Below are 19583 nucleotides of genomic sequence, written 5' to 3' on the forward strand. Positions count from 1 at the left end.
CAGACTTTTTCCCTTGGGCTTAACACAGTAAGTAGAAAGTGAGGAAGATAGAGCAGCAGGCTACTATCACAGAACAGCAGGATTAGTCTTTGCTGGATCTGAGGATAAGGTCATCACCATTTGGGTTGGGAATTAAACAGTTCCTGACAGTATCCTGGTGGTTTGAACTTTCAATACAAGCAACGTTGTGTTTCGTTGACCTGAATGCTATTTTGTCTTTTTTTTCCCTCTAATAACGTAATTGGCTTACTTTTCAATACAAGATTTGATTGATTGATAAGAGTTCTGTTTGATGACTCAAATTCTACTACTGTGCTGCCAAATCTCTTCGATTCACTGAAATATATATATATATATATATGTGTGTGTGTGTGTGTATATTTCCTTGTTTATGGGATAAATTAAGGAAACGCGCATCGTATTATTTAATGATCAAGATATGTTTGAGTATTACTTTTGAAAATTAATTGACGATTTTTAAAAATCTATGCCATTTATGGATAACAGGATGGGTCTGTACGTGCATCTTTCATTCATAATTTTTTGGAACAAATTACTCACTCTGCTCCTTTTTATGCTAGTTTTTTAACTACTAAAAAAATTTGTTAAAATATGTTAAACTCGTTAAATGTGTAAACTTTTTTCATGATATATATATAGTCTAAAACTGTCAATTATTTTATGAATTCATTTTCCCCATAGTTATCCTTATTTCCAAAGCAAAGTATATTTTTCGAAAAAGAAGATAATTGATATTTGAGAAAATTCGCGCATGATCTTTTATTTAGGCCCAAAAAAACTTGCTGATGAGACCTTTTAAAAAAAGGATAGGAATGGTAATGAATTTTGGATTCCGTATTAATTATTTTACATCGATAAGAGATTACATTTCAATAATACTTCTACTTCTTCCTGTATTTAATATAAGAATTAATTTGACTTTTAATTTGTTTCTAAATATAAAACCCTAATTCGTTTTGTTTCTTATATTTATCTTTTTTTTTTTAAAAAAATAAAATAGTCTTTATATTAGTTGCACATATTAAAAGTTTGGGATAATTAATCCACAGCTCTTTATAGTTTCAACTAATTTTGAATTAGGTCCTTATTGTTTTTTTTCTTTTTATCAGGTCCTTATACTTTCACCTGTTTTAATTAGATCCTTATATTTATTTTTCTGTTTATCAAGTCCTTATAAGTTCACCTTATTTTTAATTAAGTCCCTGAATTTTTTATTCTTTATTTTATAAATTCTAATAGTACTATTATATAAACATAAAATAGTATATATTATTTAATATTAGTTTATAAACAATAATATTCTAAAGAGATTGAATTATTATAATGATTTTAATTTTTTCAGCAAAAAAATTAATTGTTCTAAAAAATTTTCCTGAATTAATTAATTCTATTACTTTTTTATTACATAATTATTAATTTAATTTAATTATTAATATTTTATATTTCAGTATTAATCTATTTAATTAAGCTTATATTTAATTAATAAATAAAAATTAAAACTACATGGACCTGATTAAAAATTTAGTGAAATTATAAGGACTTAATTAAAAGAAAAATAAATACAAGGACCTAATTAAAAAAAGGTAAAAGTATAAGGACCTGATAAAAAAAAAACTATAAAGACCTAATTCAAAATTCATTGAAATTATAAGGACTTGCGGATTAATTAACCCTAAAAGTTTCATCAAATCGTAATTCTACCTAATACATTTGATTAGTAAGGATATTTTAGGAAAGATAATACTAATTTATTACAAATAGCTAACTTAAATAATTTTCTTAACATACTCAAATTAATCAATTAGTTTTTATATTAAAAACCAAAGGTGGTATCAAATAGTGGCAGGCATTATTATGCGTATGAATTCTCCTTTATGAATAACCTTTACGAGGTGAATTATAGAACGCCTCATCTAACAATGCAGATTGATGCGAGTTATATCATGTTTTTGCTAATGCCTCGTTTGAAGTCATTGCATGGAAAGGAGAAAAAACATGTTGCGTAAAAGCAAGGGCTAAGGGCAAATTGTACATATAGTATAAAGTACATGTGAATGCGCATTTTACTTGGGTGTAAAAGTGCTTATAAAGATTCCTAAAGAGTGCAAAAATGTTGTGGTCATTTGCTTATGTGTATTAACTTTTAGAACATAAACAAATTAATGCGGGGCTCACCACTAAAAAGCAATGAATGTTTGTTTAAGTAAACGACTGTGAAATTTTTGCATTTTCTTAAAATGTTCACGGATAATTTTGCACCTTAGTAAACATTAAAACAACGATAGTTAAATTATCAAAATAGTCTCTCTTTTTCCTTTGTGAAATCAAAGTAGTATAAAGATAAGGTAGTAACTTTCAAGGTTTATTTCTATTTAAAAGCATTGGTTGAAAAATTATAAGTAGTTGTGAATAAGGGTGATTTTGAAAAAAGAATACTAGTTATAATACTCTACCTTCTATACAAAGTGACCAACATATAACACATTCGATTTGTTCTGGAAGGTAACTAATTAATATTACTAGAGGGAGTATTTTAATTTCTATTGTACAGCATGAAACCTACTTCGTCAAAGTTAGTTGGAAGACAAAACACTAAAGCTTAAATAAGGGTGATAATTGTAAGCCTACAAGTTGCTGTAACGAAATACAAGCTTGGGATTTCCCTTATTATTATACCTTGGAGCCTATGGATGTACTTAATAAAAATTAGATAATAATGGCCATTGTTTAATTAGATGATAGAACACTCAAATTAAATTGATAAAAGTTTCTACATTTGCCGACCTATTAAAGAAGGTCATTGAAAAAATATATATACGGTACATTTTCTCTCATCTATTTTCTTTGTTGTGTTTATAGGGATAAAATAGGAAAAAATTATTAATTACCCTATAGGGAAAATCCCTTAAAAAGATGGTTTAATAACCCAAATTCATATTTGGGTCATTAAATTTTCCTAATTCCTAATTAGGTTGCATAACCCAAATAAGAATTTTAAAATTTAATGAAAGTACTGTAGTGCCCTTTTATTAAAACTAACAGAAAAGGTAGAGCAAGGGAGAGATCATCGATTGAATCTAAAGACGCAACGCAGCCTTGAGTAGCCACTATAGCCATCGTCTGAATTTGCAAATCACAACGCAGCTTTGAGGAGTCGCCATCGTTGCTGCCATTAGAAATTAGAAGACGTGAGAGGGTAAGACTTCAGCATGATTAGGAAGACTTAAAACTCAGAAGACGTGAGGAGTCGCCGTTGTTGTTGCCATTATAGGGAGGAGCTTTAAAACTCAAATGGCCACTTCAGCATGAAAATTTTAGCAGAGATGGTAAGACTTCAAAACTCAATGTCTGAATTATTTGATATTTCTCTCTATCTCTCAGATCTTACTAAAGGAGAAAAGTAAAGAGAAAATTCAAAATTTCAAACACTTGTCAAAAATTTGAGATTCAGACTCTTAGCTTCAAGTTTCCCTTTTGTTTTACCTCCAACCTTTAATTTTTTTTCACTCTTGCTCTCTCAACAACACCAGCGACTATAACATATTAAAAATATACAATAGAATGACCTATAAAAGCTTTACTGTAATTTTGCATATGTTCTGTCCTCCCCCATATTCATAAAGATGGATATTTATCTCCGTCTGTTGCAGATAAATGTTAAAAGTCTTAGAAATATAGAAGAGCTATTTATGTTCAGTTCTTCACTCCTTCCTTCCTTGTATTACCTTTGGTAATAGTAAAAGAAAATAGGAGAAAATAGGAATTGAGTGCATAGGGGATTAATTGAAGAGGACTTGATTTTCTTTATAAGCTAATGACATGTAAAGCAAATGGTATCAATTGGGTTTTGATCGTGTTATTGGAAGGAAAATTGCCTAGGCGAGCATGCATTATATGGTTAGATATTGCCTGTTTGAATTTTAAATATGTTCTTTTCTTCTTTTAAAATAAAGAACTACGTCTTTTTTCTTTTGCTTTTTCTTTTTTGAGGTATCACAATCCAGACATGGATGAATGATCTTTAAGCTGATATTGGGATTTATGTTAGCTGATATTGCAATATCGAATTACATGAGAGTATGTAAATAAACATAAGTCCAGATTGGTCCATTCTTATGATAAGCGTCTTGTCATTATACTTCACATATATTTGCAGTATGCGTTCTCATGTTTATCGTGAAATATTTTGCTTAAACAAAGTAATGGTAAACATGCCACAATCTCTTGGGAATTAGTACTCATAGATTTTATCCTATATTCAAAATGTATCATTCATCTAAATAGATTTTGAAGAAACCAAAAAACTAGCTACTAGAATGTTCTCCAGTTTCGAATATATATCCAGTTCATTCTTTATTCAAGTTGCGATGTTAATGATAGTCGTAATAGTTCTTAAATTTTTGTTTGATTAGATAGCATTAGTAGTTCTTAAATTTTTGGTTTTGGTAGGAGAAGAAACATGGTGAATGAAGAAGGTTCATCGAAACTCATACACGGAAAGACTGGGTTGGCATTATTTAGGAAAGACTTTTATGATAAAGCTGAAAAGAAGTATAAGAGATTGAGGGAAGGACATAACGATGTGTTAAAGGCATGGAAGGGAATGCACAATGAGTAAAAAGGAAAATATGTTTAGAAGGGAAAGCAATTAAGGCCTGAAAAGATCAGAAGGAATTGTAAGTTAGCTTTTCAAATGCGTACCTCTCTCCGACAATTCAAGGATCTAGCTGAATTTGTAAAGGCGAACAATGATTTAAGGGAGAGGGTGGGAAAAATTGGATTTGGAAGGTTGCTTGATGTGTCGTATGATAGACTCCCCCATGATATTTGTGTAAGTTTGATAAGAGCATATGATCCACCAACATATCAATTTCATATTCGGGGGAAGAAAGAAGAAATGGGACAGTAACATGTGCACATTTTGTTTGGCCTACCCCATAGCGGGGCAAAGGTGAATACGAAAGTAGGTGATGATGACCTAACATATAAGGAGGTCAAGGGGCAATATTTTAAAATGCCATATAACAAAATATTGGCCATGATCAAATCTGGTGAATAATAAGAAGTTTGAATTTTTGTTTGTGCTATACACTCTTGGGACTCTTTTACGTCCCACTACGAGTGCAAGAATTAGTGAACGGTTGTTGAGGGTTGTGTGGTGCACAAATAATGCATTTCAGCAGTATGATTGGGCAACCTATGTGATGAATGAGCTATGTAAGGAAATAGAAGATTATGTTAAAGTGATGAGGAAGAAGAAGGATGGCCAGTTCAACGTGGGTGGGTGCCTCTATTTCTTATTAGTATGTATTTTTCTTTTGACCAATTATTGGTATATATATCCAATTATGCTATTTTCTACTATTTTTTGTCTATAAGATACTGTTTAAAGTTGTATGATTGATGATGCAGATCTATTTTTTGGAGTATTTCCCACTGCTTAAAGCTGATGACCATGAGTCTAGGGATGCAGTTACGTTTTGGACTAATGATAGGGCATGGAATATGTGTAAGAAAGAGAGTATAAGCTGCATGGGCATTTTGTATGAAGGAAGTGGTGTTGAAATGAGGACTAGGAAAGAGGACAAAGCAACAATTGCCTATCTAGACTCGATATAGAAATAATTATTATAATTATTGTGTTAGTTCTTGTTACGTCTAATACTTTGAATTGTTTTGTGTAGGAGTTAAAGGAGTTACACTCAACTTTGATGAATGCGATTGAAGAAAACCATAGAAGGCTCATTCGTGTAGTTGAGGAGAAACTCATGAAGGTACAACTAAAGAGGGAGAGACACCAAAAATCATAGCAAAGGGTGCATGGACATGAAGAAAATGATAAAGATAAAGATGTACGATATGGAGATGATGAAAATATTCATGTGGAAGATGAGTTTATTGGAGATGAAGGGGATGAATCAAGTACAAATTCTAAAGCTAAAAATGAGGAAGAAGAAGAAGCATCATACCAGGAAAATATCAATGTGGAAGATGTGTTTAGTGGAGATGGAGGGGATAGATCAAGTACAGAATCTCAAAATGAAGAAGAAGACAAATTAAGCACAGAGATCAACGCTGCAGATCAATGAGGACTAAAAGGCCAACAATTAAGTCCCCTTGGGTTTTGTCAAAGCCGATTAAGAGGACAAAAACAAAGATGGATGAGAAGGACACCTTTTCCATCTTGGTCTCTCATACATGCACGATTGAAGAGGGTAAAAAGATATTGGTAGAAATGTATGATGACAGCTTGACTCGTGACAACCTTAAATGTTTGGGTAGTATTCAAAAAGTAAATAATAGGATCAGTATCTTACTTGTGAAATGAACTTTTGATAATTGATATATCATCCCCATGAATATGAACATGTTTTTCATCGAACACAGGTGATGTCAATGGTGTGTAAAACATTAATGGGCAAAATGAAAACCAAGGGACAACTTAGGCGACACATATTTGAGACCTTATTCCATCACTTGTTTTAGTTTTTATCTTGTCATATTGTTTTGTTGTAGTTTTTTATATGCCACATAGTATATAAAAATTAACATGTTCTATTTCATAGTTAACAAGTTTAAGGTCTAAATTAACAACTTATGGTTACATAACACACCAACAATTAAGGTCTAAATTAACATATTCTATTTTACAGTTAACATGTTTCAATTCTAAATTAACAACTTTATGTCTTCATGACACACTCACAATAAGTCTTTTGCTAAAATTTGATCACAATAAAACCTTGACAAATAACAAGTTCGATTACGTTGTTAACAAGTTTAAGCTCTAAATTAACAATTTCCTTATCCTTGTAGCATACTTGCAGTGAGTATTGACAAAAAACCATATTACATTATATCGTTGAAAATTAACATGTTCTATTTCATAATTAACATATTTCAATTCTAAATTAACAACTTCATGTTTTCATGACACACTCGCAATAAGTTTTTCACCAAAACTTGATCACAATACAACCTTGACAAATAACAAGTTCAACTACGTAGTTAAAAATTTTCCTATCTCTGTAGCACACTTGTAGTAAGTATTGACAAAAACCATATCACACTGCATCCTTGAAAATTAACATGTTCTATTTCACAATTACCATGTTTCAATTTTAAATTAACAACTTTATGTCTTCATGATACATTTGTAATAAGTCTTGAGCTAAAACTTGATCACAATAAAATCTTGACAAATAACAAGTTCAATTACATAGTTAACAAGTTTAAGTTCTAAACTAACAACTTTCCTATTCCTATAGCATACTTGCAATATGTTTTTGACTAAAAAATTTCAACATGAGTTTAGATTTTTGCATGTCCTTCTTGTGTGACTAGCTTCATGGCATGTTCCACAGTAGTAAGTCTTCTTATTTTGGAATTGTGATTCACGTCGCTTAATTCTTGGCCGTCCAGGAGGTCGACTTGTGCGGGGTGGTTGGAGGAAGGTTTGGCCTAAAATATTTTCCATCCTATAGTCATTAATATTTGGCATGTCAATTGTCACAACTGGAATCATGCTTTGATTATAAATCTTTTGTTGAGATGTAATTTATAGCATTCCTCAACATAATCATACACATTTCCATGGGCAAGCTTGATGGCTGCACAAGCATGTGCGCATGGAATTCCTGACATTTGCCATGCTCCACAGTTGCATTTATGTAAACCTAGATCAACTTCTAAGTCTCCATAAGCTGTATGAACACATGCCCTATTCCCTCCATAAGATACAGGAAACATATGTTCAGTTCTCATCACATTTTCCATCAGTACAGGCTCAATGTTTGGCCCAACACCATTCCTCTACTTACTGATTGCCATGGCTGATGCATGCATCTTCTTTGCTACTTTTTCTCGATGTTCATGAATTAACTGTGCAACATTATGCCCTCTTTCCTTCACCATCCATGCATTGAATGACTCAGTAATAGTAGTTGTTATATTATCCTATCGTTTAAATGGAAATTGACTTAAAGCCCACCTATCAATATCACCATGATTCACAAGCCATTCAAATAACTCTTGAAACATATCCCTCATATGTCCTATTGTCTTATCAAACTCAGTTTCAAGTCTTGTATAAGCAATATCATCAAGCAACTTTAGTGCATAAACCTTACTCTTAGCACTTGTCCTTCCCCTTCCTCTATTTATTTTCATCCATTCTGAACTAAGGTTTTCCTTCACATGGCGATAGCAAAATGCATGTCTATCACTACCAAATATTACTTGTACAGCTCTTATTATGGCATTATGACGGTCTGAAACTATAGTCAGCTTAATTGACCCTGTTATCTGTCTAATCTTGGATAAAAACCATGTCCAATCCTCTAATGTCTCCCCATTCACAATAGCAATTGCAAATAGTAGTAACTCATTGTCTACATCATATGTGGAGGTTGACAACAAGGTGCCCTTATATGAGCCACTTAAATGAGTACCATCCATATATAATATATGTCTTGCCCCAACCAAGAACCCCTCAATACAACAACCATATGTTATAAAAACACGCTCAAATATGTAATTGTTTGAAGCTTCCCATTCAGCAACTGTTGTCGAATCACTTTCCTTCAGTCGTTGACATATCCATGGTATAAGCATATGAGATTGATCTGGTCTGCCTTGAATATCCTCCATTGCTTTTAATTTAGCAGCATATGCTTGTTTATATGTCAAATTTACTCTATATTCTCTCTGTAATGTCTTCATAATTTCACTAGGGCGCTTATCTATGTGTGATCTTACATCTTCAATAATAATAGATGATGTTAGAGCAGCTCTTCCCCCATGGTTTACTTGAAGACAATCTTGTGCATGGTGAACATGCTCATTATTGAATCGCATCACACGAAGGAAAGGGGTATTCTTCCCTACTGCATTTGCAGTTATCTTCCAAGGACATCCTTCAATTTTACATTTCACAGACATTCTTTCTTTGCTATTCCTCACAAACTTGTATTGAAACTTGTTAGCAATACTATATTTGTGTAGCAGCCGTTTGAAAGCATCAGTGTTTGGAAAGATTTGTGATAATCCTGAAAATATCTCTTTCCATTTCAATGAGTTCAACTCAGGAAAAGGTGTGAGTGCACTTTGTACTCCACATGGTGTGCTGCTAGGTCCCCCACAGCTTTCATAAGTAACACCATTTTGATGAGATGCAAGTTCAGGTTCATAATTGAAATTTCTTGGAGAAAAAGAGCTTTGTTCTGGCTGCCTCACGCTTGTATGCATGCTGCATTATATGACCATAATGTTTGTTATTTTATTAACAAGAATATTCTAACAAATAACATCTTATTTTTTTGAGAAAAACAACTAACTTACATTTGTGGATCACCACTTGCTTCTTCTACATTGCCATTCCTTTTACATGCTATATAGACATGGCTACTCCTCTCATTATATTGAAAAAGATTTGCAAGTTCCTCATCATCAACAAGATCTATTAGAGTCTTCTTATCAAAAGACACTGTGTATTTCATCTCACTATTATTAATGTCATTTCCAATCCATGAATATATCATTACTCTCATTTTTTCAAGTGTCATACCCTCTCTTATGTTTCTTACCCTAACACTCCCCCTATCATATTGAATTTCACCTTCAAGATTCTTGACAAATTGTCCACCAACATAAAAATAATAAAATAATCCTTTTGCTAATGTTAATCCTGAAGTAGTTGCCATTTTTTATGCCAACCTGCAATAAAAAAGGGACTACTAACTAGTCATAACTATGATCAATTTTTTCGATCAATAAAATAGAATATAAATTTTTTCAATCAACAAAATAGAATACAGCTTTTGAAATTAACAACTTTTACTTAGATCTTAACATGTTCCACTTAGCTATTAACACTAATGTGTCTCTCATAATCATGATAATTTCCACCTTTTACAATCAATATAACAGAACCTACCTTCAAAATTTGTCAAGTTCAACTTAGATTTTAACACATTTCACTTAGCTATTGACATGGCCCTTATAGTTATGATCATGATCACTTCTTACAATAACATAACATAACATAATCCACCTTTAAATTTTAACAACTTCAAATCATGTTTTAACACGTTATACTTAGCTATTAACAACATACACAACCCTCATAGCATTTTTCTATTAAACTTTTACGATCAAGCAAATATAATTAGTTATCATGCATATCTATTCATTGTAAACACTGCCTTCCTACTCATCTTAAAAGCAACACTCTGTACTCTCATTTAGCTATTTTCATGATGCACTTCTTATTGTACGGCAAATTTTCCTTCCTCCCTACAAAAACCCCATCACCCACAATCCATACTAAGAAAAGGAAGGACCAAGATAGCATGATGCAATTTTCAGGATTAAGATGAAAAGACTTAATATAAAAAACCAACTTACCTTTGCTTTCTTGTTTGATTTTTCGACTTTGGAATGATAGACGTCAAGTTCGCTCCTTCAGAACTCTTATGTTAGGCAGGAGTGATAAAAAATATCCATCTCTTTAGATTTATAATAAAAGGACATTACAGTAATTTTATTAAATTTTTAAATCCCTATTTGGGCTGTGCAACCTAATTAGGAATTAATGAAATTTAATAGCCCAAATGGGGATTTGAGTTATTAAATCGTCTTTTTAAGGGATTTTCCCTACCCTATAAGTGATTTATATTTAAAAACAAACTTTTCTCCTACAACAGAGTGGTAAACTCTAGAAAGAAATTTGGGCCTGTTTGTTGCTGTTTTTATTTTTTATTTTTTGTTTCCAAAAAAGTTTTATAAGATTGTTTATGGAAAAAAAATATGTTTAGATAATTGTTCGACAAAAGTATATTTGAAAATAAACATATTGAGATTAGATGATGAAACTTCAATGAGAACTCAGGTTGTTAAATGGAGAAAAAGACATTGAGTATAGAAGAAAGAATCTCACAATAACCCCAAATAAAAAATAAAAAATAGAAAAAACAAAAAAGCTAAAAATTATTTTAGTTTTTGAAAACGCTGCCTGCGGTGCTTAGTATTTTACTAATTAAAAATGACAGGCATGATGAAATAATAATTCGTAAAATGTGAAACCCCCCCGGGGAACCAGAGCTATATACCCATCCGTTGTTGTCGCCTTGGAAAAGAAAACAAAATGTCTAGGGATCGTTAGAGACATGTGATTCTAGGAAAAATTACACATAGTTCTCATAAAAGATAATTAATTCTAAACAGGTTTCTTACAATTTCCAAATCTTTCCTAAGTTCCTAGGGGTTTCAGAGCAAAAAATTAAAATTATGAAATTACATACTTGCCCTCACTGATTGAAAATGTTGTGGTTGGCTGCTGTATAGGTTGTGACTGTATGTTGTGCATGTTGTCATTCGGTTGAGTATGAGTTGTAATTGGCATCTGTGGATGTTGTGAATAGCTCAAAGGTAGGTTGTGATTAGCTACTGTGTACTTAATAAATGTACTAAATAAAAATTAGATAATAATGGCCATTGTTTAATTAGATGATAGAACACTCAAATTAAATTGATAAAAGTTTCTACATTTGCCGACCTATTAAAGAAGGTAATTGAAAATATATATATATATATATATATTGTACATTTTCTCTCATCTATTTTCTTTGTTGTATTTATAGGGATAAAATTAGAAAAAAATTATTAATTACCCTATAAGTGATTTATATTTAAAAACGAAATTTTCTCCTGCAACAGTGCGGTAACCTCTAGAAAAAAATTTGGGCCTGTTTGTTGCTGTTTTTATTTTTTATTTTTTGTTTCCAAAAAAGTTTTATAAGATTGTTTATGAAAAAAAGTATGTTTAGATAATTGTTCTACACAAGTATATTTGAAAATAAACATATTGAGATTAGATGATGAAACTTCAATGAGAACTCAGGTTGTTAAATGGAGAAAAAGACATTGAGTATAGAAGAAAGAATTTCACAATAACCCCAAATAAAAATAATAAAAAATAGAAAAAACAAAAAAAATAAAAATTATTTTAGTTTTTGAAAATACTGCCTGCGGTGCTTTGTATTTTACTAATAAAAAAATGAGAGGCATGATGAAATAATAATTTGTAAAATGTGCACCCCCTGCCGCCCCCCGGGGGGAGCAACTAGAGCTATACACCCATCCGTTGTTGTCCCCTTGGAGAATAAAACAAAATGTCTAGGGGAAACATTGGAATTTGTTAGAGACGTGAATGTAGCCAATTTTAGTAGGAAAAATTACACACAGTTCTCACAAAAGATAATTAATTCTAAAAAAGTTTTTTAAAATCTCCACATCTTTTCTAAGTTCCCAGGGACTTTAGAGCAAAAAATTAAAATTATGAAATTACCTATTTGCCCTCACTAATTGAAAAGGTTGTGATTGATTGCTGTATAGGTTGTGACTATATGTTGTGCATGTTGTCATTTGGTTGAGCATGGGTTGTGATTGGCGTTTGCGCGTGTTGTGAATAGCTCAAATGTTGGTTGTGATTAGCTACTATGTAGGTTGTGACTGTAGCTGTGCATGTTGTCATTCGGTGAGGGCAAGTAGGTAATTTCATAATTTTAATTTTTTGCTCTGAGGTCCCCGGGGACTTAGGAAGTATTTGGAAATTTTGAGAGATTTTTTTAGAATTAATTATCTTCTATAGGACCTGTGTGTCATTTTTTCTTTTTAGTATTACACTACAATATATAATTATATATCTATTTTAAACAAACTGACTAAGTGAGACAAATATTGTAATTATAAATTACTAAATTATAATTAACATATATTAAATATATTGGTTTACCCATGAAGTTGTCACTTTTGCTGCAGGTTGTCAAATTGTCCAACGTTGTGGGTACCAGATCAAAAAACATGTTTTAAAAAATATTCTTTTAAATCAAAATTTATATTCAAATCAATTTTATTTATTAATTTTTCCTTATTCACATTAAACCTCTAATTTTGGCTAAAGTTATTTTTGAATAATATAAGAGTTTCCTGTTTTTTCCTTAATTTTATTTTTTATTTTTTAATATTTATTTGTTTAATTTTTTTTGTCATATTGGGATAGTAGTCTAAGTAATTTAGATAACATAGGCATGAAAAATTCTTAATTAATTCAATAAATAAATTATTGACTAAAAGTCTTTAATAAGTGTTTGCAGCTAAAAATGTGTTTAAAATTTTTGAATTATACATTTAAATAATTTATCTTATCTCTAAAGCTTGCATCATTTATATTATATCATAAAAAATATGGGTTTGAAATATGTAGTCGTAGCCATTCAAATAAACTTAAAATTAAGTTTCAATAAATGCGATCTCAAAAATATATATAAATTTTATAATATAACCAAATTATTACACTACAAAAAACATGGTTTTAGCGATGGATGAGCGACGGAATTAGCAACGGAATTTGTTCCATCGCTAATTCCTTTGTCACTAATTGATTAGCCACGGAATTGAAATTCCGTCGCTAATTAGCGACGGATTAGCGATAGATTTTCCGTCGCTAATTACCGACGAAATTTTTCTGTCACTAATTACCGACAGAATTTTTCCGCCGCTAATCCGTTGCTAACTCGATTTTCTTAAAAATAAAATAAAATGCCACGTGGCACTCTACCAATTGCCATGTCATCACTGGGGACCACCTCCACGTGTCGCTGCCACCTCACATCTACGCCACGTGTGCTGCCACCTCACCTCTGCCTGCCACGTGTGCGCCACATGTCACCACCACAGAATTCCTTTCTCAAAGTGACTTCTCCATGGCTTGAACCCAGGACCTCCTCTATGCGCACGTGCGGCTTTACCAATTGAGCTGCAATGAACCTGTTGATTTATTATGTAAAATTAAATATATATATATATATTATATTTTTTACACAAACAATTATATATACATATATATTATTAAAAACTAAAATATACTATATGATAATTTTAATCATAACTATTTTAATGAAAAAATAATTTTTAAATATTTGTTTTACTATTTTTATAATTTTTTATTTTTTTAAAAATATTTTTAATATAATTTTAATTTCTAACGACACTAATTTTGAATTTTACATCATAAATAATTTTTAAATTTATTTTTTAATTAACATTGATAAGATATACAATTTAATTATATATATATATATATTATATTACATTATATTATATTATGTATATGTGGTTTACATATTTGAAGAAAATCATTTACAATTAGTCAAAAAATCTTGTTATTCAAAAAATAACTACTATAATAAAATCTAATAAATTATTCTATATAAAAAATTAAATGATTTAAATAGATTATGATAAACAGTATTTTCTTACTTGTATATATATCCTATGTAATTTATTTTCTTAAAATTTGCAACAGAAACAAATTCCGTCGCTAATTTCTGACGGAATTGTGACGGAATTTCCATCGCTAATTTTTTTGATGGATTAGCGATGAAATTAGCGAGGGAATTGTCTAACAGAAAAAGATTCTGTCGCTAATTTCGTCGCTAAATATGGATTAGCGATGGAATTTAGTGACGGACAGAAATTCCGTTGCTAATCTGTGAAAAAAATTAGCGACAGAATTTCCATTGCAAATTCCGTCGCTAATTTGCGACGGAATTTGTTTCCGTTGCAAATTCCGTCACTAATCAGCTGTTTTTTTGTTGTGTTAAATTTTACAACATATGATATTATAAAGTTTGAAATTACATGTATTTGATTTTTTTTGGGTAAATATAAATGTTTAAATCATTCTTATCTTAAATAGATGTATTTTGGACAAAACAAGAGTTTGAGAGTCAAACTTAATAGTCAGCTAATATACAAATAAAATCTCGGAGGTTTATATGATATACATTTTAATTTTAAGTAAGGTTTATATACCTTTTCAAAATAAAATGGAGGCTTATGTAATTTAGATAAAATAGAGGAGTTTTAATATATTTTACTCATTTTATTAATTATCATAGCCATGAATTTATATGAGTTATGATTTCATTCAGCTGAAATATTTTTCTAGCTACACCCATGACATAATATATTTTAAGATACTAAATGCACTTAAAAAAAACACTTAAAGTGCAGAATGAATCACTAAAAAGTTTAAAATGCTGGACTATAATTTGTTTGTTTAAATAATATATTATACTATATCGATTGAAAACCACGTTTTTAATCAGGAAAGATGAACAGGACCTAACCACTTATGGGTTGTCTGGATTCTAACAAAAGCACTTTTAGAAAATACATTTATGTAAATCAAGATAAAATTTATATCATATATTTATTTCGTATACCATAAAATCACTTTTAAAATTATTTATTTTCACCATAATACTCCATTATATCAAAACACAAGGTTGAAGTGCGTCACCGTCACTGACCAACTTATCTTCTGTTTTTCTATCCACAGAACTTGTTTCAGAGTACCCAACAAAAAAAAGATTCAAAATAAAATAGTTTTATTTTATATATGTGTGAGAAAGAATCGGCGGGAGACTTATTGAAGAGAAAATAGTTTTGAAAAAATGGTTCTAGGTAATTTAAATATGCATCAAAAAAGACTATTGAAAACACTGGTAAAAATGATGGATTAGATAATACCAAGCCTTCTCAAAATGAGCAAAATAAGAACGAAGAGAACTATTATATTATTGTTGTTGATGTTTTTAGGTATGAATACACATAATATAATAGAAAATAATTTCAGTATCACATTGTTCAACTTGGCTACCTGAGTGCGACACTAGTAGGAGGATAATTCCTCCCTGGGACTCACACAGCAATGAAGCAGGGATCTTTCACTTGCTTTCCTTTTGCGCTTCTCTTAGCACATGTGGTATGAAACACATGGTATGATGTTACTCTTATATTATAAGAGCATATGTCATTTTGAATCTATCATTAACACCGTACAGACTTAAGTCCAGACATACTCAGTGTCTAAACCCAAATTCTTCAACTCTGCTCATTGCTATGACGTTGACATTGAAGAGTTTGTTATCTAGCTACAGGTATTATGAAAGTGGGATTCTAAACTTTGATCCAACTTTATCTATGTGGATCTCATCGTGACTTGTTATACTTTAGTCAAGGTGACATAAAGTTTGTGTTTCTTCCCTACCATATCAGCATTCTTTGCTGCCTTACTAGTGAACACAAATGTCTCATCTTTGCCCACTCCACTTGAGTATCAAAGGCGATGCCCGTGTGAGAGGGCCAGCCCTTTTTAACTTGTACGACATACTAGACATTGTATACTTTCAAACAAACACATAAAGTAATAACAGAAAAAATATAATTTCATTAATGAGGTTTACAAATTACACTTTACGCGTGCCAAGGGCTTGCACATGTTCTTCTAAAAGAATTTTTCGCCTATTGGCTTTTTCAGGGGATCTGCTACCATATATTTGGTTGAAATGTGTTATACAGTAACAACCTTTTGTGCTATATAATCTCTAACAAAATTATACTTGATATCAATGTGTTTAGTTTTATTGTGATACTTAGGATCTTTAGTGTAGGCTATGGCTGTAGTATTGTCACAGTATACTATTACCGGACTGATACTCTTGTTTCTAAATCCAAGGTTTTCTATAAATCTCTTGAGCCATAAAGCCTCTTGTACTACTGTGGTGCATGCCACAAACTCAACTTCCATTGAATGTAAGGCAATACACGTTTGCTTCTTGCTACTCCAACATATGGCGCCATTGTTGAGCAAGAAGGTATAACCTGAAGTTGACCTTCGTTCTTCTTCATCTTCGCCTACATCAGCATCAGAGTACCCAGCAAGGCACATGTTGTTTCCTTCGTAGCACAGTGCATAATTAGAAGTGCCCTTTAAGCATATCAAGATCCTCTTCACTGCTTTCTAATGCTTTTCACTGGGATTAGACTGGAATTTGCTTACCAGTCCCACTGCATAATAGACTTCTGGTTTTGTACACATCATTACGTACATCATACTACCAACAGTACTGGCATATAGAACTCTTTCCATCTTCTTTTTGTCAGACTCGGTTTTGGGACATATGTCAGAACTCAAAGCCACTCCAGTAGCAATAAGGGTACTCATGGGATTGCAGTCTTTCATGTTAAATCGCTCAAGAATCTTGTTGATGTAATTCTCTTGTGAAAGAGAGAAGATTCATTTTGAGTGATTTCTTTGGATCTTAGCTCCAAGTATATACTCTGCTTCACCCACATCTTTCATTTCAAAATTTGACAAAAGCCATTCTTTAATAGCCACCACTGAATCTAGACTATTTCCGGCCAATAGTATATCATCTACATATAAGGATAATATGACAAAATTACCCTCAAACCACTTAATGTAGACGCAGGGGTCTTCCTCTATCATTTGGAAGTCATATGAGGTTATTGCTTTGTGAAACTTCAAATACCACTGTCTGGATGATTGTTTCAATCCATATATAGACCTTTTGAGTTTACAAACTTTATTTTTCTTTTCTTTTTCAATGAAACCTAATGGTTGTTCCATATAGATTTCTTTATCCAGATCACCATTTAGGAATGCAGTTTTTACATCCATCTGATATAATTCTAGATCTAAACTATTTACTATTGCCAGAATAAGTCTAATAGAGTTGAAACATACAACAGGTGAGAATGTATCTTCATAATCTATGCCTTCTTGTTGTGTGTACCCCTTTGCCACTAATCAAGCCTCATATTTGTCAATTGATCCATCTATTTTTCTTTTAATCTTGAGAACCCACTTGTTCCCAATAGCTTTACTCCCTTTTGGAAGATCAACTAACACCCAAACTTGGTTCTTTTGCATTGAGTCCATTTCTTCTTCCATTGCTTTCATCCATTCCTCCTTGGCAGGACTTGACAAGGCTTCTCATCCAGAACGGGGCTCATCATCCCCTTCTGGAGTAACTAAGAAAGATTCACCTTCTATTTGAAAGCGTCTTTTGGGAACACCTTCCCTGTTACTCCTTCTGACAGGAGCTATTTGCTTATCTTTCTTTCTTTACTCAGGTCTAGGTGTTGACCTTTCTTGGCTTCCACTCAAATTGACATACCTAGATGATTCTGGTTTGTCAATTTGTTCTGCACTATCTTGTTCCTGTGTCTCATAAAGAGAAATAGTACGGTCAACATCTCCTCTATTGGGAAATTCAGTCTCAATGAATGTTACATCTCTTGATTCTATTTCAGTCACCGTTCCATCTTCGTTTTCACCTATGAAAACGTATCCCTTTGATTGTTCAGAGTATCTTATAAAGATACATTTCTTTCCTCTAGGACCTAACTTCCCATGCTTATGAGAAGCATCATGGATATACACCACGGACCCCCAGGGTCTCAAGATGCTTAGATCTGGCTTGCTTTTTGTCCATAACTCATAGGGTATGGAAGCGACTGATTTTGAGGGTACACGGTTAAGTATGAAGGTCGTCGTTAACAAAGCATTATCCCAATACGAAATTGGCAAGTTTGCTTGAACCATCACAGACCAAACCATATCTAGAAGAGTTCTGTTTCTTCTTTCAGCAACTCCATTTTGTTGTAGAGTGCCAGGGATGGTCAGTTGTCTAATTATCCTTTCTTTTCAAGAGCTATTTGAATTGTTCAATAAATATTCACGACCTCGATCAGTGCGTAATGCCTTAATTTTAAAAGACATAACACAGAAACCAAGTTTCGTCGGATGTCAGGGGCGTAAAGTACATCATGGAGTATTCAGTTCTTCCCACCACGCAAAGTAAATTTGCAGGTGCCCAAACCTTTAACCTCAATCCTTGCATTGTTCCTAACGTAAAGCCACTTGCTTTAATACAACAACTGACGGTACTCGATAAAGGATCCTTGATCCCTGGTTACATGGTCTGTGGAGCCTGAGTCTATAATCCAAGAAGAAGAAACAGGTTCTGTTAGAAAAACAATACTAGAAACATGTGAATTCACATAATTCACTAATACCTTTTTGCTCTTAGTTTGTTTTGAACAGTCACGTGCGAAATTGCCCATTCTCTGGTAGGCGAAGCATTTGACCTTCTTCAGGTTTAGCTTCTTCTTCCCACCTTTATTTCCCTTCTTCTTGAATTACTTCTTCTCTTTTTGGGTTGAGGACCACCCTTCTTCCCTTTCTTTTGGAACTTCTTGCCTTTCTTGGAATCGGGCCTTAATTAGAAAGTGCTAGCATCCTTAGTTTGTCTAGAAGTCTTGTAAGCCTCTAAACGTTCATCCTCTAGCTCCAAGTGCTTAGAGACATCGCTAAAAGTAATGATGTTTTCATTATGGGTCAAATTAACTTTCATATGCTCCCAGCTAGCAGGAAGCGATATGATAACAACCTGCACTTGCTGTTCATCAGATAGGACATGTCTAGCTTCTTTAAGTTCTCTGATCATGTTGGCCATCTCTCTCAGATGTTGCTTCATAGGATTGTTTGGCTTGAGTTTGTAGGTTTCGAACTTAATCGTTAACCTCCTAAGTTTACTGGTAGAAGTACCACCAAACTTGTCCTTCAACGCTATCCACATAGCTTGTGCAGTTTTGTGCCTCTCAAACTCGCACATTATGTCATCAGCCAT

General features: G+C 32.2%; 1 protein-coding gene across 1 annotated transcript; it reads right to left on the reverse strand.

Moving 5' to 3' along the window:
* Window positions 1-7977: 7977 nt before the first annotated feature.
* LOC114760547 (uncharacterized) lies at window positions 7978-19583 on the reverse strand. The gene is made up of 3 exons (XM_028949810.1): window positions 19490-19583; window positions 9361-9505; window positions 7978-9268 (listed from the first exon to the last, which is right to left on the reverse strand). The coding sequence occupies exons 1-3, from the start codon at window positions 19581-19583 to the stop codon at window positions 7978-7980; spliced, it is 1530 nt and encodes a 509-aa protein (XP_028805643.1).

The sequence above is a fragment of the Neltuma alba genome, unplaced genomic scaffold (genome assembly GCF_004799145.2).
Source record: "Neltuma alba isolate B1F8T4 unplaced genomic scaffold, ASM479914v2 tig00001639_pilon, whole genome shotgun sequence".
Classification (NCBI taxonomy): domain Eukaryota; kingdom Viridiplantae; phylum Streptophyta; class Magnoliopsida; order Fabales; family Fabaceae; genus Neltuma; species Neltuma alba.